This window comes from Vicugna pacos, chromosome 29 (assembly GCF_048564905.1).
Source record: "Vicugna pacos chromosome 29, VicPac4, whole genome shotgun sequence".
In the NCBI taxonomy this organism is placed as follows: domain Eukaryota; kingdom Metazoa; phylum Chordata; class Mammalia; order Artiodactyla; family Camelidae; genus Vicugna; species Vicugna pacos.
In genome coordinates, this window is record NC_133015.1 from 22142443 (window position 1) to 22168620 (window position 26178).

Here is a 26178-nt window from a genome sequence, read left to right on the forward strand (position 1 = left end):
GATTTGGGGTTGCTGCTCCCACTGGAGTGATCATTTACAAAACACCAAGGATTGTCTTGGGGGAAGCTGTTTGCTTTATTCATCAAAACTCTTTTGCCTTCATCAACCCTCATGTGCCATATAAATCCTGCAAACTAACCTTTGGTCTCCATGCAGGGCCAAACTACAAACTCTCACTGGATCTGCTCCAGTGCTGCCTCATGGTGTTTGAAATTTTGGCAGGAGACCTGAGGTCAACAGTTGTTTGCCTGTAACCGAAGTATTCCCCTTGGTTACCTCTGGTAAAATGATGTAACCATGACTGTATCTTTGGTACATCAGGTAGCCTTTGAATCTAAAGTCAGTTAAGGGCAGTGGCAAGGCTGCCCAAATATGGCGTGATTAAAACACACACACACAATCTAAGTAATGCTTTGCATTCATGCAAGAGCAGGGAAAAGTATTTTTAAATAGTGAAATCTCTCTAAACTAGACGGCAAACTAAAAATGATGCAAGCCAAAGGATTCTGAGAAGAAACAAAACAACAACAGACAGATTAAGTGGCCTCTCAGCACTTAAGAGATGCTGGCGAGGGTGTGGAGTAAATGGGACCTGCGTGCACTGCTGGTGGGAATGTGAATTGGTGAAGCCACTGCGGAAAACACTGTGGAGGGTCCTCAAAAAATTAAAAACAGAACTACTATATGACCCAGCAATTCTACTCTCGGGTATATATCCAGAAAAAAACCCCAAAACACTAATTTGAAGAGATACATGCAGCCCAATGTTCACAGCAGCATTATTTACAATTGCCAAGATACGGAAACAACCTAAGTGTCCATGAACAGATGACTGGATAAAGAAGTTCTATATACATATATATACACACACAGTGGCATGTTAGTCATAAAAAAAGAATGAAATTTTGCCATTTGCAGCAACATGGATGGACTTGGAGGGTATTAAGCTAAGTGAAATAAGTCAGACAAAGGAAAGCAAATACTATATCTACAAAATAAAACAAACTAATGACTATAACAAAAGGGAAACAGACTCATAGATACAGAGAACAAACCAGTGGTCACCAGAGGGGAGAGGGAAAGGGGGAGGGGCAAGACAGAGGCAGGGGATCAAGAGGTACAAACTGCTATGATAAAATAAGCTACGAGGATACATTGCACGACACAGGGAACATCACCAACATTTTATAATAACTATAAACGGAGCATAAACTTTAAAAATTGTGACTCACTATGTTGCACACCTGGAACTATGTAATATTGCACATCAACTATATCTCAACTGAAGAAACTTCAGCTCCCACACGGGACGTGGACACCAGAACGCCTGCATTCACTGCTCTGCTCGTCTACTTACGTGCGTCACGGTCTTGATCTCTCTGCACCTCACTTTCCCTGCCTTTAAAAAGGGGGAAACAAAGCACCAGCCTCCTAGAGCTGTTATGAGGAGTAAATGGTGCTCGAAACACGGCAGAGCACCAAGTAAGCCGTACAGAGGTTGCAGCTCTTATTTCAAGGGTGTGCTTAATGCTCTTGGTTCCAGAATGTTCCAGGGATAAAAATGAAAACTTTCTATACTAGCTTACACAGTAGTCAATACATTTGTTAAGTGCATGATACACAGAGAGATGGTGCTGAAGGAAAAACAAGGTGGTTCGACATCACGGACAGCGGAGCCTGGGAGGGCCCCAGATGAAAGCCGGTGCTGGGCCGGAGGGACCAACATCTCGCTGTGAAAAGTCCTGCAAGTCGAAACCCTCAGAATCGGAAGAGCAGAAGCTCCAACCTGTTTGTGATGGGCCCTCTTCTCCATTCCTGGAGAAAACAGGGGATGGGGAGGGCACCTCTTGACTTTGCTCGTCATAAAAAATATATTCAAGAAGGGACCATTTTAGTCCAAGGTTACAGAATTCCAACAAAACTGAAGTAAAAGTAAACATACTTCTGCCAGTCACCGTTGACCTTAGGGTGCAGCTGTGTCTCCCCGCCAGGCCTGGAAACATGCAGTTGCCCCGGAGAAAACGTGGCGAGCACTCACCATTCACCTGTCGGGTGGCGAGTCCAGGAGCACGGGAAGTCAGAGGCCAATCTCCAACTTTGAGAGGGTCACACATAAGGCACGGGCGTCCATCTCCCAAAACATGTGTTCTTCAGGTCCTCGCAGGGTGAGAACTGCAGAGCTGTTACGCCCCTTCATGCCATCCCCTAACCATGTGTCCAGGAGAATGGACATGTAAACCACCTAGAAGTTACTGCAATTCATGAAATTTAGTGATGGCAAGTGACACAAGAATTCTGTTCAGATTTTCAGAGATTTCTTAAATCAGACTGAAATCTCAGGCGCCTGATTCCACAGAACATTTTGAGCCGAGACTAACAGCAGTAACAAGACTACCAGTAAACTTACTGCATGCTTGTCGTGTGTTAGGTGTGGTGCTGAAGACGGTCAAAGGTTGTCGCGTCTAACCCTCAGGGCCATCCTGGGAGGCCTGTGCTGTTGCTCTCCCTTTTTACAGATGAGGAAACTGAGACTAAGCGAAGCTAAATAACTCATGGCCAAGTCCAAGCTGGAGCCCTCAGGCCCAACGCAAAGACCTCCTCCTGCTATTGGCTTGAAGGGAAGGTAGGTGTTTAGTGACAGTTGGTTGAGGGTGGGGGTATTTTTCTCTCAGAGACAGGCCTGAGCTCAGCACCTGCTGTTACTTTCTGAATGTCTGGAGTTCCAGCCAGGCTGGGCCACTAAGGACCAGCACTGACACGCTAAAGATGTTGGGGAACCCAAAGCTGTATCTCAACCCCAAAACCACTGATTCAACAGTGTAGGGCTTCTTCCCGAGGAAAGAAAGATCTGAGGAACATCTGCTGGGTTTGATGGAACAGTTAAGGCAAGAAGGGAGGAGTCCCCAGCAGAAGCAGAGGTGGGGAGGGAGGTCGGGGGTGGAAATGGGACCAGGAGTCGAGGACACAGACTTGCACCCTCAGGGATGGGTAGAGGAGGAGACCACAGAGTGGTTCTGCTGTGCTGTGTCCGGCTGAGGATGCGCGGAGGCAGGGCTTGGATTACGGCAGTAAGACCACTAATTTGGAAAAAAGAAATATGACAGTGACTTATCCTCAGCAAAGATGGATCCTCAGGGCAGGAGCTGTAAGGACTCTGCCCTGAAGCGTGTGCATGTCCTCCCGTTGATCCTGACCACCGTCTCTGTGGAGAGCCCTTTGTCTGGGTTCTCTGGGCTGGTGATTATGATGATCAAGTGTCAGAAGAGTTTTGGGAGATGCATGTAAGCTCAGGACAGTTACCAACAGAGTGACTTTATTTTTCATCAAATTCCAAATTATTTAAAAAGCACAGATCGCTTAAGATGTAAACAAGGTTTTGGACAACTGAAAGGAATAATTCCTATGTCACAGACGGTAGTGAGCAAGGCAAGGAGACTTCAGATCAATAGATGGTCAGAGCGTGATCATTTACTATGCTGTGTAACATTTTGTAGGAGTCAAGTGGTTTGTTTAAGACCCCACTGGTGGTAAGTGGGGGAATAAAGACTAGGATTCAGGTTATAATCATTTTCTCTCCTCTAAGCCATGCTGCCTCTGTAGGAAACCCATGGGAAAGACAGACATATGAGAAATAAACACTTTTGAACATCTAATCCAATGAGGCCACTGCCATGATGTTATATTTCTGAAAACGTAACTGGAAGAATGGTTCAAGCATCTGAAATCATGGGAGATGCTGTTCTTGATGGTGGCTGAACTGAAGCGCAAAGAAAGACAGCAAGAACTTTCTCCCCGCGCCAGCCTCCAGTTCACCTGGGGTTCACCTTATGCTGACCCCATGCTAGGTTCTGGATGTGTTTGAAAAATACCTATCTCAAATAAAGCAGGATGACCCAAAGTTGGTTCTGTTGAGATGTGTTCACTGATTCAGTATTATTTTCCCCTCTTTGTTTTGATTCACTTTGAAATGGCACACTTTTCAAAACCTATATAACAGGTTGACACAAAGCGGTAGTTAAACTCAGGATTACATCTATTAAGGACAAAGGAATCCCAGGAGAGCTGGAGGGCGCATCTGTGTGTGTTAGAAAGCTTCCAGGCAGCAAGCACTGCCACTGAATTCAGGCTGGAAAGCCTCCAAGGTCAGCAGGAGCCAGGGGGTTATATACAGAGCCTGCTCCACTCTGAACCCAAAAGCCAAGATCAAGGCCATTTACTGATAAGCGAAGACCTTGAACAGTATTTATAAAGGTCTTTTTTTTTTTTTTTAAGGACTACAGCTATTTGGAAACACTGAAACCAAACTGCCCTTGCAAGTAGCCTTGACCCTTTGTGTGCTCCACTTCTTAAGTTTACACTGACATAGCTCTCTATTCTTAGGTTTATGAACTCTAGGTAAATGGCATTTAAAAAAAAAATTTACTTAGATACTATAGCCACACTTTCGTGCTAACCCGAACCATTATGTCACACATGAGGAGCACGCTCTTCACAACCTTTAAGGAAGGCAAATCCAATGGAATGAACTCCCACCTTTTTCTACTGAAGGCCTCCATGGGTTTGGCTGAGGGGCTGAGTTTAGGATTAGAGACAGAAAAGATGTCATTGGCTCCACTTAATAGAGCCAGAACTTGGAGCCCCAGGGAGTACTCACCTCCAAACAGGAGCCCAGGGCTGCTGTGGTGCTCCACGCCTGGGGAAGCGGCACGGAGCAGGTGGCCAAAGAGAACCCGCGAGAAGGACGGAGGAAGGAGTTCTGAAAATAGAACGTTGAGTGTTCGACTGAAGTTGTTTGTACACTGCTGTCACACTTCATTCTCCTTCCCCTGCAATCTCCTTTTACCAGCATCAGCTGCCAAAGAAAGGTCTTGAGTGAGGGATTTCGTTTTTGCCGAGCTCTGCTTTTGGGGGAAGGCTGGGTGGGTGGGGAAACCAGAGTGTGTCAGGTGGACACCGTGTCAATGTGGGACAGAGGGGCGGCGGGTACTGTTCATAAACCCAACCAGCTGGACAGAAGTAAGGAGCTGGGGGTAAGGATGTTCACGAAAAGGAAGTGAGTGTGGAGGATCGCTGGGAAGGGGCTTTCGACTTCATGGGACGCGGAATGGAAGTTAGCACCAACCGCCTCTAGAAATTGGGGGGAAAGGAAGCCACAGCTGCTTCGGGGAGAAGTACTTCGTTTACTGGTATCTCTCTCTCTCTCTCCCCTCCCTCCCTTTGGGCAGGGGCTAATTAACAAATATGTAAGTATCTTTACACAATTTTTAACTTCCTCACCCTGGGAAATATATTAGCTTCTATTTAACTTTATAGATGAGAGTTTTGAGTCACTTTTCCAGGGCCACTCAGGGGTTAAACTGACATTTGACTCCAGGGCCAGGTTCATCCCATCAGGCTGCATGCAGGTGACATGGCCCCCCAAGAAATGCTGAAAAGCAGACTTTCTTACCCTGGGGGCAGGGAGGACTTCTGCTGACTTATGGTCTAAAAAGCTCGGTTCACCATGTATTAGTGACTCTAACTATTTATTGATCTGTATTTTCACATCCTTAAGGAAATAAGTAGGAGATTTGAAAGGGATGAAGGACCTTTGCTGTATCATCATTTTCACTGTATCTTTCAACAATGGTTCTTCAGCAGAGTCAATTTTTCTGGGTGAATTTGTTCCAGAAAATAGAATGTTTCTGTTCTCTTGACAGAAATTATAGGAGCTGGAAAGTAAACATGATGTAACTATAAGAAAGAATCCATGACGAGCAAATGAGGGACAAGTTGGGGAGAGTGACAAGTAGGCTTCAATCAAATGAGCAAGTTCAGTGAATTACTGGGAAAGTGAGAAAGCCAGCTATACGTCAGTTAATACGGATGAGGTCAGACGTTCGTCACCAGCAACTGTAAAAGTGGAACATTACAGATCACAATGAAGACGCTGGATTTAGTTTAGGAAGAGGGGGTTGAAGATGACCTTATCATGGCAGGATTTTGAAGAGTCAATGAGAAAAAAGCTAATGTCCCAAACGAAGAGTCACAAAGTGACAAAGTGGTGGGGACTGTTGAACTTTTTCGTGACAAAAGCCCTAAGAGAAGTGGGTAATTATGCAGCTGAAGTCCTCAGTGGCACAGAGGTGACAAGGCGTGATTTCACCCCGAGCGCTCACAGTACACAGACAGAACAAAAGAATCATGAGTGGAAATAAGAATGAAATCAAGGGGAAGCTTAAAACATTGAGGAACAAAGAAGAGACTTAAAGAAATGCAGAACAGAAGAAGAACAGGTCGAGCACCAGGAGGTGAACGGGCAAAGCTCAGAACTTAGTTGTCAAACTGCACTGGCTCCTGTAATTCCCGCTGCCTATGAAAGGGAGGTCAAGCCTCAGAGGTAACTGAGTTACTCTTTCAGCGTCTTGACCAGCCGGTAAATGCTGAGTCAGGGGTCAAGCCCAGGCGTGTCTCATGTCTACCCTCCACCACCATCAACATTTTTGTATTAATGAACATACACAGTTTTGGAAGACTTGAGGACACAGCAAAAAAATTTTTTTTCCTAAATCACTAAAAACAACTAATTTCACAAAATTAATCATAACTTTCAATGTACCAAGTCCACATTTCACAAGTTTCCCTCAAAATATCATGTGAAGCTGGTCTAATCGAAATCAGGGTGTAGTCCAAGCTGCACTGGTCTACTGGTACCCTCTACCCCTCCTTTAATCCGGAAGAGTCTCTTCTTTTCATGACACTGATCTGTCCTGTAAAATGTCGCATCACCTGGATTTGTCTCATTTTGTCTGGATTCGTCTGAATTGTGGCAGCTTTTAACTAATTCTTCTGCATGTTTCCTGTAAACTGAAAGTGACCTCTGAAGGCTTGACAGATTCAAGTCAAACGTTTTAGCGGAGAACACATCATGGGTGATGTGCACACCCTGGGGCCGTCCTCTGGGGCACGTGTAGCACCTGGTTGTTTCGCCACGACAGGTGACGCTATGTTTGGCCAATGAGTTAGTGTGACGGTGGCATGATTCTTCATATTGCACAACTTTAGCCTCTTTTCTCTTCCTCCACTGTAAAGATGTCCCCCTTGTGATGACTGCAATCTATTTTGATGTTACTCTGGCAAACCACACACAAAATTCATGTCCCCATCCATCTGTCCATCATCTGGTAATTTTAATACCAATTCACAGTCCTTGTCTGAGTGTGTAATTTCCTGAGGGACTACAAAATGGTGGTTTTGTATTTCCATCGCCATCGACAACTATTAGCTGGAATTCTTCTGTAAAGTACAGCGTTCACTTACCAACTGGGCTACTGGTTGCTAGAAATAGAGGTCTTCCTGGAAAGGCAGGATAAATGCATAAAATTTTCAAAGCAAGGAGCCAACTTAAGGGCTGCCTCAAGTGGTGACAAAGAGGTGACAGTGACTCAATCATGAATTCTCACAGACCCAGTGGATTTCAGTTAACTATGATCTTAAGGCTCAAATGGGGCCCAATTAGGCCAGTGGGAACCATGTCAGCCTGGCCTTTGTGTTTTTCTGACATGACCCCACGGGTCTTTGAGAGCATCTTCACTGTGAGTCCCCGGATAACTGGGGCTTGTTGTCTATTTCCCTTTTCCGAAGCTGGAGTCAGCCATTTCTTCCAGGGGCTCTGGCTATTTTCAGTCAGGAAGAATATTCAAGGACAAGATTCGGGCTAGAAATAGAAATGGCAAGCAGTTTTTTCTCCCCCTCAGTAAACTGTAACCCTATGGCAAATCTAACTTGACTTTTTCCTTATCACACTTTTTTTTTCACGTCATTATTGTACTAGACATTTTTCAAAAGGCTGACTAGTGTCCTATGAAGTCACCATAATTTTTGCTGAATAGGTCTGTGCAGTTAAGTGCTAACATAATTTTTTTTAAAAGACTATTAAACATTGGGCCTAGGAGAACTGTACTGGCCTGCAAAATGTTCACTGCCTTTAATGTTAACCATCAGGTAATGCTATCCTTTACCAGCTATTCCATAGATACGTGTAGACTAAAATGTTTTTAATAGAAAGTCCCTTACCAGTCGACAGTCCCAGAAAAGCAACCTAAAAGGAAGAGCAGAAACAGCCCAAGCCATGTTTTCTCTGTATTTACTTACTGGTTTCCATCAAGTTATATCATTTGTCTGTGCTTACCTCCATCATAACATCTGTAGGCACATTATGCTGGTCAGTGCTTAATTTTGTAGAAAATCATCAGAATTCGGAACTGAAGGACCACGTTCTAATCTCCTGCTTCTGGAGATGAGGACGTTGGTACCCGCAGGGCTGGCTGGCGGGGGAGGCACGATGGGGAATTCAGGACGTCTGCCTCTAATGCCAGTTCTCTCCATCTTCGTTGTACGGTTCTGCCGCTCACATCTCTGCCAGTGCACTCGCTGGCTGTAAAGGTGCACGCACATCTCTGTAAGAGGGAAAGGTAACAATCGAAATAAGATTCATGATGGTGAGAGCTGGTGACTGCAGACATAAGAATTCAGAATTGACATCTGAGTAATTAGAACTCAGCCACAGAGAACAGGAGGGGATGTGACATGGCGTAAAAAAACAAACAAAACGAAACACACGCGAACGAGAGTTAAGGGGTCACTTTGTGGCAGTGCATGATAATGGAGATTGCCTCATTGAGAGAGGTGAGACCCTTGGGGGGCATTTTAAATGCTTTCCGGGGAGAACGCTCAGTGGGCAAGATGCCAAAGTAATGGACATCTGGGTGATGTTTTGTGGGAAGATCCTACTGAAAACCCAAAGGCCTCATTCATTGACACTTTTAATATCTTGGTTACATTTCTAAAAACACTAATTATATTAGACAAGTACTCCTTACCTGTCCTGCAAAAGGTCAGAAAAAAAGCAGTGCTGAACGGCAGTGACGTCTGGGTAATTCCTGGTTCTTATGTTAACAACTGACTTTCATCCTGTCTTTGTTTTATTAAAATACCAAATCACTACGTTGCCGACCTGAAACCAACATAATAGTGTAAGTCAGCTATACCGCAGTAAATAAATAAACAGCTGACCAGCTAAGGGGGGGGGGTATTCCTGGTGAGACTCTTTCCCAGGGCCCACACGCCCTCTGGTGGAGATGCCAGTTAAGTGACCAGATTCCCACACACGCCTGTCCTAATGTCACCCCGTCAGAGGGAACCACGTGATTCAGTTTTACTATCAGCAACACCTTGATCTTTGTAAAGATTAACAGGGCTCGTGGCCTTAGATGTTTGTTGCCAGATGACGACATATGAAAAAAATCTTTCCTTCACTCCCTGTTTTATTACCCTACCTGGTTCCTCCCCTGCACATAGGTCTTGGTGGGTAGGAAGGCATTCTTTCTCCTCTTACATCTTGGGCTGTTCATTTTAAGACGAGTTATTTTGTGAAAGAGGTTAAATTCTAATCAACAGTAGCATTTTAAAAAGTTTCTATTGATTATTTTTAAAGTTTTATTTTATTTATTTTTTGGGGGGGACAGGGAGGTAACTGGTTTTATTATTTATTCATTTAACCGCAGGACTGGAGATTGAACCCAGGACCTCGTGCATGCTCTACCACATGCTCTACCACTGAACTACAACCTCCCCCTCAACAGGAGCATTTTTGGCATTGCTAAATGCTTCCAGGCAATGACATCTGCTCTAGCAATCTCTTCTTATATTGAAGATGACCATGTTCTCTCTGCCCCTCCCCCTGCATGTTTTAATATGTTAGATTTTTAAAAGGCTACATTAGGACCTTTTCAGAGTTCTAGGTTTATTCATCTTTTTGGCTTTCTTTCAACATATTCTGGCTTATAGTTGTATAAGAATATTAGATTCTTACACTAGATCAATATAAAAAAGAATTTGATATTTATATATTTATATTATATTTATATTTATTTAATTTGATATTTGTATTTATTAAGACATAGTATTCTTCTAGAAATAGTGCCAGAACCTTTCAAATAATCTGCTTTTTCTGTTACATCATTCTTGATGGAGTAGAACTGCTAGGAAGGCAGCATTGAGGAAAAATATCACAAAACGTTGAACTGCATTAGAATATTCCACCTAAGAAAGTTATATGGGACCAAAATTACCAAATCATCATAAATTAAAATTTCACCTGAGAATGTTTCTGGTGGCAAAACTAAGAGTTGCCATATGAGCTGAATATCCTTTAGAATATTACTTACTAGGCTGAAAATTTCTGCTCACATTGTGACTTTTCCCAAGTCACTGAATCTTTCTCTTCCCGCAGACGATGGGGTAACATTGATTCTTTTATCTTCTGGCTTCTCATGAAGGCCTCACCCTACAACTTTCCACACTGGGCTCTCCTCCCTACAAATTTTAGGATCAAGGACTTACTGTTTCAAGGAAAGTTCCCAGTAAGTCAGAAAGGTCTGGAAGTTATAATTAAAAGTATATGGGGGAACATGACTGGATAAAGAAGCTGTGGTATATTTATACAATGGAATACTACTTGGTCATAAAAAAGAATAAAAATAATGCCATTTGCAGCAACATGGATGGACCTGGAGATCATCATTCTAAATGAAGTAAGCCAGAAAGAGAAAGAAAAATACCATATGATATCACTTATATGTGGAATCTAAAAAAAAAAAAGAAAAAGAAAAGAAAAAGAAAAAAGAAGACATTAATGAACTTATCTATAAAACAAACAGACTCACAGACATAGTAAACAATCCTATGGTTACCAGGGGGAAAGGGGTGGGAAGGGATAAATTGGGAGTTTGAGATTTGCAGATACTAACTATTATATACAAAATAGATAAACAACAAATTCCTTCCGTATAGCACAGGGATCTCTATTCAATACCTTGTAGTAACCTATAATGAAAAAATAACATGAAAATGAATATGTGTATGTATATGTATGTCTGAGACATTAGGCTGCACACCAGAAATTGACACATTGTAAACTGACTATACTTCAATTAAAAAAAAAAAAAGAAGTATATGGGGAACAAAGAGAAGAGACAGCTGAGAAGAGGAAGGCAGGAGAACCAAGAACGGAAGTGAAGTCTCTGTGCTGAAAGGAAAACAAACCAGCACCGACCACCACTCCCCCAAGCCCCCCCACCCCATACAGCACAAAGATTTTTAGGTATTTTGGTAGATATCCTATAAGTAAAAGTAAGCACTGACTATTGTTTACAACAGGAAGAATCAGGAACTAACCAAGCATGCTTTTGCATACACTTAAATGCAATTATTTAAGTAAAATCTTACCCTTGATTGGAGAACCATCCATTTAAACATGGCATTAGAGGACCTATTCGTAGGTATGAAAAACTTCACATAAAATAGAAAAACCTCTAGACATGCAAACATCTTTTATAATTTTATTTCCACTAATAGATTAAGTTAAGGTAGATCCTCTTATTTTAAAAAATAATTTAGAGAAAGAAAAAAAACACAGTTTGTGAATCACCTAGTGGCCCTCTGCACCCGGGGAGAGATCAGATGAACGTACGCCACACACTCACGGAGCCATGGCTGGGCCTTGGAATCAAATCTAGCCTCTGTGCTGTTTTCATTACATCTAAAACCAACCAAAGGATTAAGATACCCGTGGATATAATTCTGTTAAAAGTCATTTCTTATTTCAAGGGCTGCACATAGAGAACCCACTTCGTTTACAATTATAAGCTTTATTTAGTGCCATTTGTCATGTCAAATATACTTAAGATTTGTATTTACGTTAAAAAAAGAAATTTATGCAAATTAAATAAGAACTTGTTGAGCACTTTTATACAAAAGGGTGCTATTCAGGAATATGAAAATTAAGAGGGTTTTATAACACCATTTTCTTTCTGATAAGTAATTCCAAGAAGAACACTGAAACTCATACATGTTTGCAGAGATCCCTGTCTGTTTATAAAGGTTATTTGGAAATCTGTAACTCCAGGTCATTTCTGCCTTCTTTGCTTGCGTGGAAGATTGGGTAACGGGGTTAATTTTGAGAACAAGAACGATGCATAATGACTAGTGAGAGTTTTCTTCGTAAGTTCAGCCAAATTGAGAGCCAAAGTCAACAGCTCCTTAAACTTGTTTGATTTCGAAGGCACGAGTGCTGTGTGGTTAAGGCCTCTAGTGTCACCTGAGTTACTGCAGCTTTTCAGTTAACAAGAGTGTTGATGGGTATTTTCACACACTCCCAATTTACTGTGATTAAATTTCAGTAAATTAACTTTCACATTTTGCAGTATCAGTATTAAAGTAACAAATGATGATGGGGTATTACATTCAAAACTGAAATACCAATAGCTGAAAATTTAAATAAATCATGTGAAGTTAATAGAATAAATTAAATAGCTGTTAGAAGGCTAGCAGTATTTTAACTCTGAAGGTAAATCTGTAAGAAAAACTGTATTATAAGCGATCAGATTACGTGAAGAGTGAGCCCCGTGCCTTCTGAGTCAGCCAACAGGACTCAGCCCTTTGACTGGTTCCCCCCGTGTCTTCATACAACAGTGTTCTTCTTCATCTCTGGACTCCCAGAGTCACAGCCCTGCTCCTGGGGTTCAGACAGTCCGGGTATCTCACCTGCCGCAGGCTTCTCAGCAGAGCATTTTTCGGCCCCCTTCACCCCAGCTCCACATGGGGAACTGCCAGGTAGGACGGCTCACTCACAGGTGCAGGTGCTCCCAGTCCTGGGAGGAGTCCAGGCCGCCGCTTCTAGAACACTCTTCTCCTCCTCCTTCCTTTGAACCGAACAAAAGGTGCAAATGTTTTCTATCACCAGGATCCACTCTATAGGTACTATTGGAATTTCTCCTTTTTAAAACGTGAGTGCATATATTCTCCCAATGTTCAGAGGGTCCCATTCTTAAGTCACTGACTTACTACTCCATTTACAGAGTGACTCCTACGTGTAAGTTCCTGGTCTAGACTCTAGGACACAGCAGCAGATCCGACAAATCCCTGCTCTCACAAACTCACATTCTGAGACTGGGGTGATAAAGTTAAGGTGTATAGGGGGACCCGTAAAATGGAGGCCACTCCAGGCGCCTGGTCCACATCTTAAATTCTAAACCTAAGCCCGCCTGCACTTACGGGAAACACCTGCCAAGGAAACCAAATACCCACCAATCACAGTCCTCCACTCACCCTAGAAAACGGGACCTGCCGGCCTTGTAAGGAGACCCCCACCTCCTAGCCAATCAGGCCCTGCTTCCAGGTTGCCCCTTCCGACCTCTATAAACCTCACCTTTGGCCTCAGGAGGAGGACCCAGCGCTGCTGAGGCCCCGTACCCTCAACCCACCTGGATAAACGACCGCAAACTGATCACTCGGTTGTTTTAGTGCTGGCCTTTGATAGGCGGAGCAGGAAAGGCTGTTCGAATGCTAGCAGGTGGCGATAAAATCAAGCAAACTGACCAGGAGATACGGGTACGGCTAATGCTGCAGTGAACAGAGCGGCCGGGCGGAGAGAGCCGTGGGGCCGGTGTCAGACGGCAGGCAGCGGGGAGGCCTCCTGGGGAAACCACACGTAAGCTGAGCTCAGAGGGACACGGATCGCAGTAACACGCCGCCTGCCTGGCACAGGCCTGCTCTGGGCGAGCTCTCCATCCACGTTCCACCCAAGTTCCCTCTAAAGCAGGGGCTCCTTAGCGCGAATGGATCGCTCATGTGCTGAACACTGAAGACGGCAGTCAGATTAGACTGAGTAGCCCTTCACACTTCCCTGCGCAGTATTTCAAACGGTCACATTTACTGACATGATAAACATGTATCATTTTCAAGGGAAAGGGTTTCAAGGTTGTCAAGGGGGAAAAAAAAACCAAAAAACAAAACACCTCCCGGCTTTGGTGTGATTATTCTGTATTTGTATCATGTATTTATAACATGCATATATAAAACTTTTATTTGCATATAATTTCACTACGTTCATAAAAACGACCAGCTCACCTGAGAGGATGTTAACTCTGATATTGACTTGCAGGAAGGATGAACATTTCTTTCTACAAGGCGTTACTTCCTCCTAGTCCCTCCCGTGCTCAAAAGCCCAGACCCAGTTAAAAATCCCAGGCTGGGGGCCGGACCCCCACTCCTATTCAACTACGTTCATGCGTTCACTTCCAAGGTGAATCAATTCCAGAACTGATGTTCTGAATACCTGTATTTACGGTTGCTACTTCCTAATCAACACAGACTCTGATAGGAAACTAAAAATTATACTTTTTACCATTCTTGATCCTAGGATAAAAATGATAAAATTTGTTAACATTAGAAGAAACAAGCCTTCCCCACAAAAACGTAAAACAATGTGGGGAAGACGTTAAATACAGAAACCACCATGCAGGGCCTTGATAACTAACAACGTTCTAAAAAGCACACTGAACGTTGCACTGTGCAGACAAGGAGAATACAAACCCAAAAGCAAATAAACAGGCACAAAATAAAAGGACACTCATTTTAAGTATGCTTCTGTCCCCAGGGTTAAAGCAAGGGAAGTCACTGTCGCAGATATGACTGTGTTGATGTCTACACTGAAAATAAATATCGGTGTTAAGCGAGTTTACACTGAAGGAGGTAAAGGACAGACGAGAATTTTCTGAGGGAGGAACCAGCATTCGCCCCACACTTTTAATCTCATAGGCTTCTTTGGTGTTTCCTCCTTAACACACATACCTTAACTCAGAGAGAAGCCAGGCTACTGCACTACTGACCGTGTTTAGTCTTTAAGGCCGTGCTAATGAGGTGGGAAGCCCCATAAAAAGACCAGTAGGACCCCCAAGCAGGGCCGCTACTCTCCTGCAGGCACCATCAGGTTCCCTGGCCCAGAGTGTCTATCTCACTTTTTGCCTCTGAAACGGCTTACTTACCCCTAAAAGTCTATTGGTTCCCTGAGCTCACTTCTGATTGGTCATTTCCTTCACTCCTGATTAGTTACTACTCTCACTTCTGATTGGCCCACTTCCCTAACTTCTGATTGGTTATTTCCTTCACTCCTGATTGGTTACTACTCTCACTTCTGATGGGCCCACTTCCCTAACTTCTGATTGGTCCATTTGTAGTACTTCATTTGCATGGAGCTCACTCCTGATTGGTTATTTCTCTCACTCCTGATTGGTCTATTTCTACAAAGCTTGTTCCTGGTTGCTCAACTTTTGTTATACTTTATTTGCGTATGATGTTGTAAGTGTAAAACTGGCAGCCTATAAAGGCCTGTGTAGACCCACAGAAAGGGTTGAGAGCTTGGAGTGTTAACCCTTGTGGGCCTGCTGGCCTAGTAAACCTGAGTTCTCCAACTCTCTGAGTGCTGCTTGGTCTCTTGCTGGGATCCAGGTTGCTGTCACAACTGAGTTGTAACACATTTTTCTGCAACACTAATAAGCTTTCAATTATTCCCAAAGAAAGCAAGACATGTGTGTTACACTTGGCAACACTGACTCACTCCCATTCTTTCCTGTAGCTTTTCTTCCGAAGTCATCCGAAATCAACTGGTCAGTATGCAGGAGGTGTTAAGGCTGCAGCTCTCCTAGGAGGATTCTCAAAGCCTCTGCTTCATATTACTAAAAATCAAAATTCAAATGAAGACATTTTAAAGGTCTGATTGACTTTATTGAATGATTCACAAATGAGCAGCGTCCAGTCTAGCGAGCAGAAAGGAGCCCCTAGGACCTGTTCAAACTGAACTACTACTTTCTACAGGCAGAGGAGGGTGAGAACAAGGAAGTCATACCTGGAAAAACAGTGGGCTGTTTATGGCAAAGTCACTGACCTTTAGGGGGTGGGCGGCGGTTCATCAGACAGATGACCTCATTAGTGCTGCCTGGAGGATTCCTGACTGACCGGTTTAGGATTCCACTTCTGGGAGAGCCCCCAACGGCAATCACATCAAGCCAGGGTTTGGTGACGTGGGGCTCAGCACTGAGGGGCTCCATTTTGAGCCTACACTCTTGTTTTTAACAATATAGAAATATCTATGCAAAATAAAATAAATTATTGAGTTTAAGTTTTCTAAAAAAAGTGTTTCCCCAGTTTTCAGGCCTAGGTTATAGCTATAAATTCTAAAGAGCCCAAACTGTGAAGTATTAAGCTAAGACTATAGCCAGTTGTTAGTTCTAGGTCACACGAGCAGTTTATATGTGCAGCGCACACGCGCACAAACACACACACACACACACACACACACAGAGTTATACATATGCATTGGGGCTCCACTACAAAATACTTGCAGTTAAAAGACACTTTAAAATTGGACGGTGGATTACAGTGTTTCTCAGCCTTTGTGACACTGGACACATATTTGTTTGCATCAGTGATCAGGGGCAAAACGCTCAAGGGGAAAACACGGTACCCTTCCTCGACACCTGTTGTGATAAGGTTTTCAGAGACCCACTGTGGCAAACCATTGAGGAAAATCTGCACCTTCACTTTGGTGGGATAAAAACCGAAGTCCGTAAGGGGAAGTGGAAGTAACGTTGCTACAACTCAGTTCCTTCTTTGCCCATCAAAAAAATACACGACAGGAAATGTTACTCACACTGAAAATACACCATTAAGCCACGCAAAAAAAAAAAAAACTGCAAATAAAGGAAATTTTGAAAAGGACTTAGATGAGTTTCAGTGAAAACATTCTTTATTGGTCAGCAGACACAAAGCTTTTTGGTTACATGTCATGCAAGACAATGACCTCACCATGGTGATCTAGCTGCTTACTGTAACAATCTTTTCTGAGATGATTATAAATTCTAAAAGTTACAGTGACTGCAACAGTAAAAAGAATTCAGGAAAACTCTAGATGAAGCAAAACACTGCAGGACACAGGAAGGGACATCCCTCTGGGTGTCTCATCCTCCCTCCTGGTGGAAGGTCTTTTTGGGAGACTACTCTATACAAAAACGGCAGTGTTTTTCTGTGTGTCTATAAGCACTCTGTCCAACTGATAAAAACAAACCACAAGAATAAGATTTCACATAACTTTACAGGGTCTGGTTAATTTTCTTCTCCTTTTTGTTAATCGAAAACTGGGCGATGACCTTTTATTTTAAATGTCACTAGATTATTTCCCTAGGAATAGGACCTTCCTTCTTGAAAACGTAGTTTTATCCCTGGAAATCTTTTTGAACAGAAGCTGACTTTTTGAACTGTTATTCCTGTCTTCTCCTAGTTGTTTTCAATCAGTGGAAAGAAACAGGGCTCCCTATTCTGAGAAGACTCAGGAATATTCTTCTTACTCTATATTAGAGCTCTGAGAGTTTTCTCTGTGGTGGTGAGATGACACCTTGGTCATGTGGCAGCTCTGGTGGCACCCCTACCGTCCACGCCCCTGGCTCCTTGAAGTGACCAGAGCCCCCAGAGAAGGGAGGTCCACATCTCCCCTGGGCACTGCAAGTCAACTGGCAGTGAGCAGACTTTTCCAGTCGCCTGGAAATGGGTGCTGCTGCAACAAATGCCTAAAACGCAGAAGTGGCTCTGGAACTGGGCAGTGGGGAGAGGTTGGAAGACTCTTCCAGGAGCAAGACGAGAGCGCCAAGATTGCCTCCAATACTGTTAGCATTAACATCCGGGCGTTAATGCGGGCGCGGGCTCCGAGGGGCGGGGCACGGGAGGGAAGAGCTCAGCTGCTGGGCAGACACCGTCGGTGGACGTGAGGACACTAAAGGTGCCCCGCGAGGGCTCAGCAGGAGGTGAGCAACACGGTGTCGGAATCTGGAGGAAGAGTCCAGCGAGAACAGTGGCAGAAAGCTTAGCTGAGCTGTGACTGTGGCCGTGTGGAAAGCAAACGGCAGAGTGAGAATTAAGATATGTAACTGAAGAGATTTCCAAGCAAAGTGTGGAAGGTGCAGCCTGCTGACTTCTTCCTGGTTACAGATAAATTGAAGGACTGTTTAAAAAACAAAAAACAGGATCTGATGACTTGGAAATTCTTAGCTTACCTAAATGGCAAAAGACATTAAAATGGAGAGATTCACTATCAGGAGGACCTGCCCCAGGTAAACAGAGTGCGGCCCTCCAACTGCTGCCAACACCCAAGAAACAAAATGTCTGAGAATTCAGTCCCACAGAAGGCTTTTTGGAGAGATTAAGGGTGTGGCTCACAGATCCCCTCAGTCATCTCAGAAAAAGCCAAAAATAGAGCCGGATGATCTAGGAAAGCTCTGTGGAGGAGCCTCTGGTCTAACAAAGGAGAGAATCTCTGTAACACATACAGCAGATCCACAAGTTTCTCGAGGGCGTTGACAGCAGCAGCCACTGTCGTTTAAAACCAAAAGGGAGAGATGGTGAGAAGTGAAAGAAGATGGCTGGGCCTCCCACAGTTCCACAGGCAAGACGTACGCTGATGAAACTCCGCAGCTGCAAACACGTGCTACCTTTCGTGAGAAAGAAGAGAACTCTGAGAGAAAGCCACGAGCCGAGAGGCTGCTGGTGGGAGCCACAGAGGACCCTTCACTCCTGGGCTTTGGAATCTGACGGTGGGTCCCTCGCTGGACTTCTAAATTGCTCAGCACTGGTGGCTCTTTTTTTTTTTTTTAAAGCAAGACTGTAACTGCTATTCTATGCCTTTCCTACCATCGTATGTGGGAGCAGATACGCGGTTTTCTAGGTTCCCAGGTGCACAGATGAGAGAAACTGTGTCCCAGGGATCATACCCAGATCCCCCTCTTACTTGATTCAGATGATTTAAATGAGATTTGGGACTTCCGCGCTGGTGAGATTCAGTTAGGATTTTGCACCTCAAGTTGCTGTTCTGATGGGCTGAGACTTTCGAGCACCCCTGGATGGGGTGACTTTTACTTGGAATGTGAATCTCTGGGACAGGAGTGGACTGTGGTAGACAGAATGGCCCCCCAGATGTTCATGTTCTAATCCTCAAATCAATGAATTTGTTATCTTACATGGTAAAAGAGATTTAGCAGGTGTGATTACATTAAGCATTTTGAGATGAGATTAACCCAGATTATCTAGGTAAACCAAATGTAGTCACTAGGCTCCTTCTAAGAAGATAGCAGAAGAATCACAGTTGGTGTAAAAGACTTCAGGACAAGCAGAGGTCGGAGGGACACAGCCACGGTGACAGGATGCCAGCAGCCTCGACAGGCTGGAAGAGGCAAGGAACAGGTTCACCCCCAGGGCCCCCAGAAGGAGCTTGTGACACATCCACTTACACAGCAAAAGGGGCTTTACGGGATTGGTTAAGGTTACTACGGACCTTATGATGAGGAGATAATCCTACATTATCTGGCAGATCTAATCTAATCACATGAGTCCTTAAAAGCAGAGAATCTTCCCTGGCTGTTGTCAGAGGGAGGTGATGACGGCGAAGAGTCAGAGACGCAATGCTGCCAGCTTTGAGGATGGAAGAGGGGCCCACAGGCCAAAGGACGCAGGGGGCCTCTAGGAGCTGGAAGGCAAGGCAAGGCTTCTGCCCCGGAGCCTCCCGAAAGGGATGCAGCCCCGCCGACACTGACGCGAGGCCCACGTGGGACGTGTAGCCTACAGAAGTAAGAAACCTGCGCTATTTTAAGCCACTAAATTTGTAGTAATTGGTTACCGCAGTAAGAGAAGACTGACCAGGAGCAGTGCCCAAAGACGCAAGGTGTCCGGGAAGAAGACGGGCTTCTCTCTCAGTCCTGCTGTAGCCCCTCGCTGAGGAGGCCCCAGGCTTCAGCAGAAGTGCACGTTCACGCTGGGAACCCTTCAGGTCCAGTCCGGCTGACAGAATTTACATCTCTGTATTTCTGAACTCGTTTTGTCCTGGCGTAGAGAATATTCTGGGTTGAGCACTTAGAACAGTGCTTAGTATTCACAGTGGGTCCCCTAGTGGGTCCCACGTGTTGAATGAATAAACGAAGGTGATCAAGGCAGGCTGAGAGGGACTGTAACCACTCCACTCTGCAGTGCTTTTAGCACATCTTCTCAAGAACTGCTGACCCTGTGTCTTTGTTTCTAGTTTATGATGGTCATAGTTCTGCAAAATACCAAGCTAAACTGTATTTTCTGACGTGAGGAATACAGCTAAATCAGCAAGTAAAAAGGACGTGTAAAATCTTCATAGGAGAAGTAATTATTGTATGATCAAAGTATTTCAAAATCCGATTTTGGATACTTTTCAGTATACATTACAGAAAAATTTTCAAATTATTTTGTCAGAAGATTTCTGAATGGCTGTTAATCAAGGCAGCATTAAGAAACTTTTTAGTGCAAATTTTATCAAATGCATTTATCAGAATGGGGTTTTGTTCATTTTCTCTGCAAACAAACGCTGTGACATTAATTCTGAGCACGGAACAAACTGATTTGCCTGAATATTTAAAAGCTATCACCAGAAGCCAGCCCTTGTAACGAAAACCTCAAACATTTTTATCTTCGAGATCGATTCTGAGCCCAAATTCGTCTATACCAAAGCTGGAAGAAAGGATAAGAATAAACCCCAAATTTATCTGTATAAATAATAAAAATAACTTTTTTTTGCTCTAAGTGTCTTCCTCACTGACACGGCGCACCATCCGACCGACGCGCCACCGCGGGGACAGGAGCAGCGCTACTTCAGCTGCTGGAGGACCACAGTGTTGAGAATGTCTGCTTCCTGCAGCGTCAGGTTTTCATCTGCTAACTCTCTGTTTGGAAACGAAGTCACGAGAGTAAAGTCAAGAGCTGCAAATTCAGGACGGGACTGTACAATAAAGTCCCGGACATCCAGGATCCTGAAGAAGTAAGATAAAAATAATGTGTGATACGGGAGTGTTACTGTCTTGGAAGCTTTTAGCTAAAACTAGATAATAATAATAAAATTGCACAATTCTAACTAATCCTTATTTAAATGTGTTGTAACTTTCTTTAATGAATGGATTTATCTTGACTTGCAGATAATACATGAGGATTAATTTTGGAGCGTCCCTAACAGTTCCTTTCACCGTAAACAGATACAATCTTTAAGGTAAGTTATGCATTAAAAATAAATGTCAACAATGTTACTACCCTGAAAGTGCAGGTCCTGTTTTTTTTCAGAGTATGAAGTATCTCAGCAGCACATGACCCAGAAAAAGGTACCTTGGATTGGCCTGTGTCAACATGAGTCTATAACTATGAAGTGTAAGTTATAAGAATAATTAAAAAAAATTACTTTCGCACATACATAGAAACTCAGCTAAGATCATAAACATTACCTCTTAGAGGGATACAATGAACAAATAATATCTTACAAGCACAACAAATGTACAAACAAATGTTAAAATTATGTTTAAAATCATTTATTTGAAGTACTTGACAAGAACACAATAAACTTTACACTATAAATTTATGTTATAAAGAGTCTGTCATGTAGAAAGTTAATCCCAGTCAGGGTTACCATTAGTTTTTTAAACGAGTCAAGTGCAAATAAGGCTTTACTAGCGTAAACCTAGTCTGCTGCAGCTTCCCGTGGCGTTAGCACAACAGTGCAGAGCTGCAGCTTCTAACAGCTCTACTTCTGAGTGGTGTCTGGATCTGCATTAGGATTTGGGCCGTTTAAAGAGGATGTTTAAACACTAAGTGTTTCAGTTCTCACACACAGCTGTCATCCTTTTAAAGTTTTTGCCTTCTGTCAAAAACTACCTTCAAAAGTAAATCTAAAGAATTTCATATTCTTCATGACACAAGCCGCACGCGGTTTTACACAGACAAGTAACCACAAGCTTACCTGTGTGTGCTATTGAATCTTTGTATCAAACGGCTCCCATCTGCTAACCTGACCTGAATTTTTGTCGTTGGCACTGAATCATCAATGAGGACAACTGCGTTCAGTAGTGACTTCTCCTCCTCTTCTGGGGAGGAAGGCGTACTGACTATTTCGGGCGTAAGGCTAAGAAGGAAGAATTAAAGAATCAGAACATAAATCTAAAGACATAAGACGCATGATGAACTGAAGGCGGCAGACCCACCACTGGCCCTGCAGCTGGCTCTCGAGTTCCTGTGCCTCCGGCTTCTGACCAGTGAGAACAGGGCTTCCCTGGAGTTTCCTCTACCTCTCCCAACCTCTTTCATTATGTGAAAATACTGGATCCTACGATTCTGATTTAGCTTACACGATCTCTTTTAAAGAGATCTGTACTCTGTATTCCTTCCTCCTTTATCCCTGTTTTCTACAATCAAACACCTTGACCAAAGCGGCTAATGATCATCACAGCACCACTGCCTCTTATCGGTCATTCTCCCCATCGCTTTCTCTCTCTCTTTTTTGGGGGTCATTTTCTCTAGCTATCTGCCTGACAAAGAAAAAGGCTGGCCGTTGTAAGATACTATGATCAGATAATAAATCCTTATTTTCATGAGTTCAAATTGCCAATTATAATCACTGGGTCTTCTTGGCGATCTTCCCTTTAGGCAACCTTCTTCAATTTCAGTTGTAGGTTTACTATACAGTTGACCCTTGAACATCATGAGTTTGAACTGGGCAGGTCCACGTACATGCGGATTTTCTTCCATAGCAAATGCCAGAGCACTACACGATCTGCGGCTGGTTGACTCCGAGATGGGGAATCGTGGGTACAGAGAGCCAATTATAAGCTACGAGAGGAGTTCCAACTGCTTGGAGGGTCAGTTCCCCAGCCCCTATGTTGTTCAAGGGTTAACTGTCCTTCTACTAACAAAGACGTGCATTCTAACATTAATGCTTGGTCACAAATTTAAATAATAGAGAAACAATATGTATGAAGCACAGAGATGACTGGGCATTTTATCTGTGTTTTAATTAAAAATCATAATCTGAATAAATATTAAGTAAAAATAAGAAGAGCTAGCAAATATTTAAAAAAAAAATCCGGGGGTCATACTAAAGTCAAAAGGAGGGAAAAAACAGAACCCAGGAGAAGCCTAGCTGTGTTGGTAGTAGAGAGAGACAAAGGAGAAAGTTTCCAAGCAGCCCTGGGTTTGGGCACTAGAGGATCTGGGTCCTAAAAAGAGCCAGGTCAACACATGTTCTGTATTCTCCACGTCTCAGAAATCAGTCTCTAGCTGCAGAAAATGATACAGAAAGGGAGACCTGAGACATCAAAGACAAGCGTAAAGAACTGATAACACGGAATTCTTTCCCACGTTGAGAAACAAGAAGGCAAGAGGGAACAGAGTGCACAAGCCAAAAGGAGCTCGGAATGGAAGGAAAGACATGAAAAGGAACAAAGGAGGCACAGAAGGTAGGTACCTTGGGAAACACAGCCAGTGCCACCATTCAACATGCCACCTGCAGTGACGTGTGGACAAGCAGAGGGCCACGTGCACCAGCCTACTTCACAAGGTTTATGGAGAGTCAGCCATGGCTATTACAAAGGAGCCCCTTTGTACGTTATACCAAGCAGACTGGCTTCTAAATGTGCTTGGCCGAGTCCTAGGGTTCTCTGGAAATGTCTGAGACGATCCTCTCTCCCTACAAATGAAGGAGCTCAGGCTCTCTGTGTGTTACCATAACTTGAAGAGTTTGCCTGCTTAAAATATATTGAAAACAACCAACTTAAGCGCATTGCTTTTGCTGCAGGAGCTTAATAATTACTCACGGCAGACAGGCATGCTTACAGCTGTGAGCTAAGAAAACTACTGCTGCACCTAATCAACAACCCTCTACAGTATCCCCCTCTGAACCCAGCAGTCGCCATCAGAGAGGGCAGGATGGCACAGCACCGGAGAGCGCAGACGCCGGGGCCAGGGGGCCTGGCTGACTCGCACACCCGCCCACCTCCCGGCCCAGCCGCCCGGGCTCGTCACTGCAGCTGCAAGCGGAGCACTGACAGCATCCGTGTCAGGCAGCTGCTGTGAAGACCGAACGAGTTAGAGCGTGTGAAAGTGCCACCTCAGCGCCAGCTACCAGTACTACCCCCAGATCCGCACGTCCAATTCCAGCAGCAAGGTCTTCACAGCTCATTCTTTAGTTCTTACTTTCTAGGCTACTTTGCTTTTCTTATTTTCAAAGAAAATTCACGTTGAACAACGACAAGTATTTTCCTCATTTTAGGATTTTACCTCCCAAGTTTTTGCCCCTCTCCACTGAAAGCCTTGAACCTCAGTCGAGGTCTGATGTACTCTTGGTCCTGGTGGTCCTCCATGTCCAAATTCACGTGGCCTCCGTGAACCAGGCGCTGAAGCTCCACGGGAATCTCTCTTAAAAACGGAAGGACGTTTTATTGTTTTGAAAAATGAGCCTACACTGTTGAGACTGCTGGGTGGTTAAGCTGTGAGACTGAAAACAGCAATTTTTGCTTAATTTATAATTTAAAAATTTCTGTGATGCCTGATTAGCCCCTGCAGGTATTTCTCCCTTAGGGTCACATCACACTATCCGTAGTGATTCTCCACGAGAGGGACTCCCAGCGTCCCGGCGAACCTGGAGCCCTTCTGATGTTTAGGAAGATGAACTGCAAGACGGCAGCTCAGCTCGAAGTCAGCACTAGGAAATTCCTATGTGGGCAGAGCAATTAACACACAAACTGATTTCTAAATTCCTGCAGGAAGTTGGGAATTTGAGTGTCGTGTGATTTGTGAGTGCCGCCCTCCCTCGCAGTCTGCACCGGGGTGGGAGATGCTCAAGCCAGGGGGACCACCCTGCACAAGGAAAATCTGGCTCAACTTCCAGGGAACCACTGAGGGCCCTGCCAGAGGTTCCCACGGAGGACCATGCTGTTTATAACATCTGAGGCTGAAACTTAAGGCTTAGGCTCTGTCTTACACATAAGCAAATGTTGTTATTTATTCTTTTAATATTGTATTAATATGCTTTGAAATTTTCAGGAACTCATCTGCCATAAACTGAAGGAAGACTGCACTTTGTTTTGTTTGGAACTTTACCAAGTCCTGGACTGCAATGCCACTTATACAGTAATTAAGCTGCCAACTGCCTACACATCATTATTCTGTTTGTGTGTTTGTCACATCAACATGAGAAGTGCTGGACTGCACTTGGTGTGAACTATCTGACTGCTTCATTATGTCATCTGGCATGGTCATACCTGGGCATTTACAAATTGAAATATGTGTAATTTTGTGGTAAATTATCTTCCTTTATTTCATCATATTTAAAATAAATTTTATATGAATTTTTTGGAAATAATATGCATAGATAGGTTATATTATCTATAAATTCTTCTTTGAGGATAGTGAAGACTGTGCTACAAAATGTTTCTTGTAACCAGGGGACAATGATTATACAGCTGACAACCACTGTGTGACATCAATCATTTTTTTCAAGGAGTCTTTTCTAAAACTGTTCTCGATGATAATTTGTACTTGAGGGTGTGGTGTAGCTCAAATAAAAAAGTTCTTTTGGGGTGGGTAATAGCTCAGTGGTAGAGTGTGTGCTTAACATGCATGAGGTCCTGGGTTCAATCCCCAGTACATCCATTAGAAAAAAAAAACCCCTATACTTTAATAAATAAAAGTTAAAAAAATTCCTTTAGCATACCATGGTTGAACATTAGCTTACAAAGCTTGTCAAATGTTTTCATTTAGCAGCAAATTAGTTTTGATCTGTATTATAGCACATTCGCCACCAACATGTTTTTTCTTCTACCACCTTGAAGTAGGCGTCAATTTCAACAGTAACACTGACCTTCTCCTGGCAGATGGACTCTCCCCCTACCCTGGCCCCCGGCTCTCCCAGTGACCCTGCAGGCTCCCAAGTCCACATCCTTGTATTGATCCTTGTACTTATCACCACCACTGCCTCCCAGGACACCCTCCCACCTGTCTTCATGACTTCTGCATCTGCTTATATTTCTTGCCTTTCTTTGGTTTTCTGACATTATCCTTGTAAAATTCAAACTCAAAATCCATGCTAGTTAGTGTTCTAAAATGCCTTTCCTTTACAGTTCCTTGATTCCCTCAACTCCGATGAGTTTCAGCTCCACTCCACTTCAGCCCCTCTCCCTGGACAGACTTCATCACTTGGAAAAGCCCCGCCTTCAGCTCCTGGATGGAGTATACCTCCTGTTCCAGTCCCTTCACTGCTGTGTGAACCTCTCAGTTCTCACCAACCCAGTGTCTTCACTTGTATTTCTACTAAGGGGTGATCACACTGGCAGCTAGTGAAAGCAGAAGGCAGTAAAGTTTTTATAAAAACACAGCAAAATCACTTGATTCTTTGTCCTTTACAAGAGGGCTGGTGAGTTACAATGTTCTTTAGATGGGTCAGAGCACTGTTCAGTCTGGTTTACTTACACAAAT

The 26178-nt window shown here is 43.7% G+C and overlaps 1 protein-coding gene across 3 annotated transcripts in view; it reads right to left on the reverse strand.

The window, feature by feature from the left end:
* UBXN2B (UBX domain protein 2B) overlaps positions 1-26178 on the reverse strand; it is a 45082-nt gene that overhangs the window by 6930 nt on the left and 11974 nt on the right. Inside the window, exons 6-15 of one of the 3 annotated variants that reach the window (XR_012065493.1) lie at positions 23983-24120; positions 21671-21832; positions 19564-20696; positions 15767-15968; positions 15440-15557; positions 10231-13516; positions 8862-8995; positions 8134-8438; positions 4655-4852; positions 2039-2157 (exon numbers count right to left, since the gene is read on the reverse strand). Coding sequence is in view for 1 of the 3 variants with exons in the window: in XM_072951934.1 (XP_072808035.1) it covers positions 20534-20696; positions 21671-21832; positions 23983-24120 (463 nt within the window). In the remaining 2 variants the exon portion in view is untranslated. Of the gene's footprint in view, positions 1-2038; positions 2173-4654; positions 4853-8133; positions 8439-8861; positions 8996-10230; positions 13517-15439; positions 15558-15766; positions 15969-16605; positions 20697-21670; positions 21833-23982; positions 24121-26178 lie in introns of those variants that run through there. The other 2 variants (XR_012065494.1, XM_072951934.1) reach the window with 2 other exon arrangements.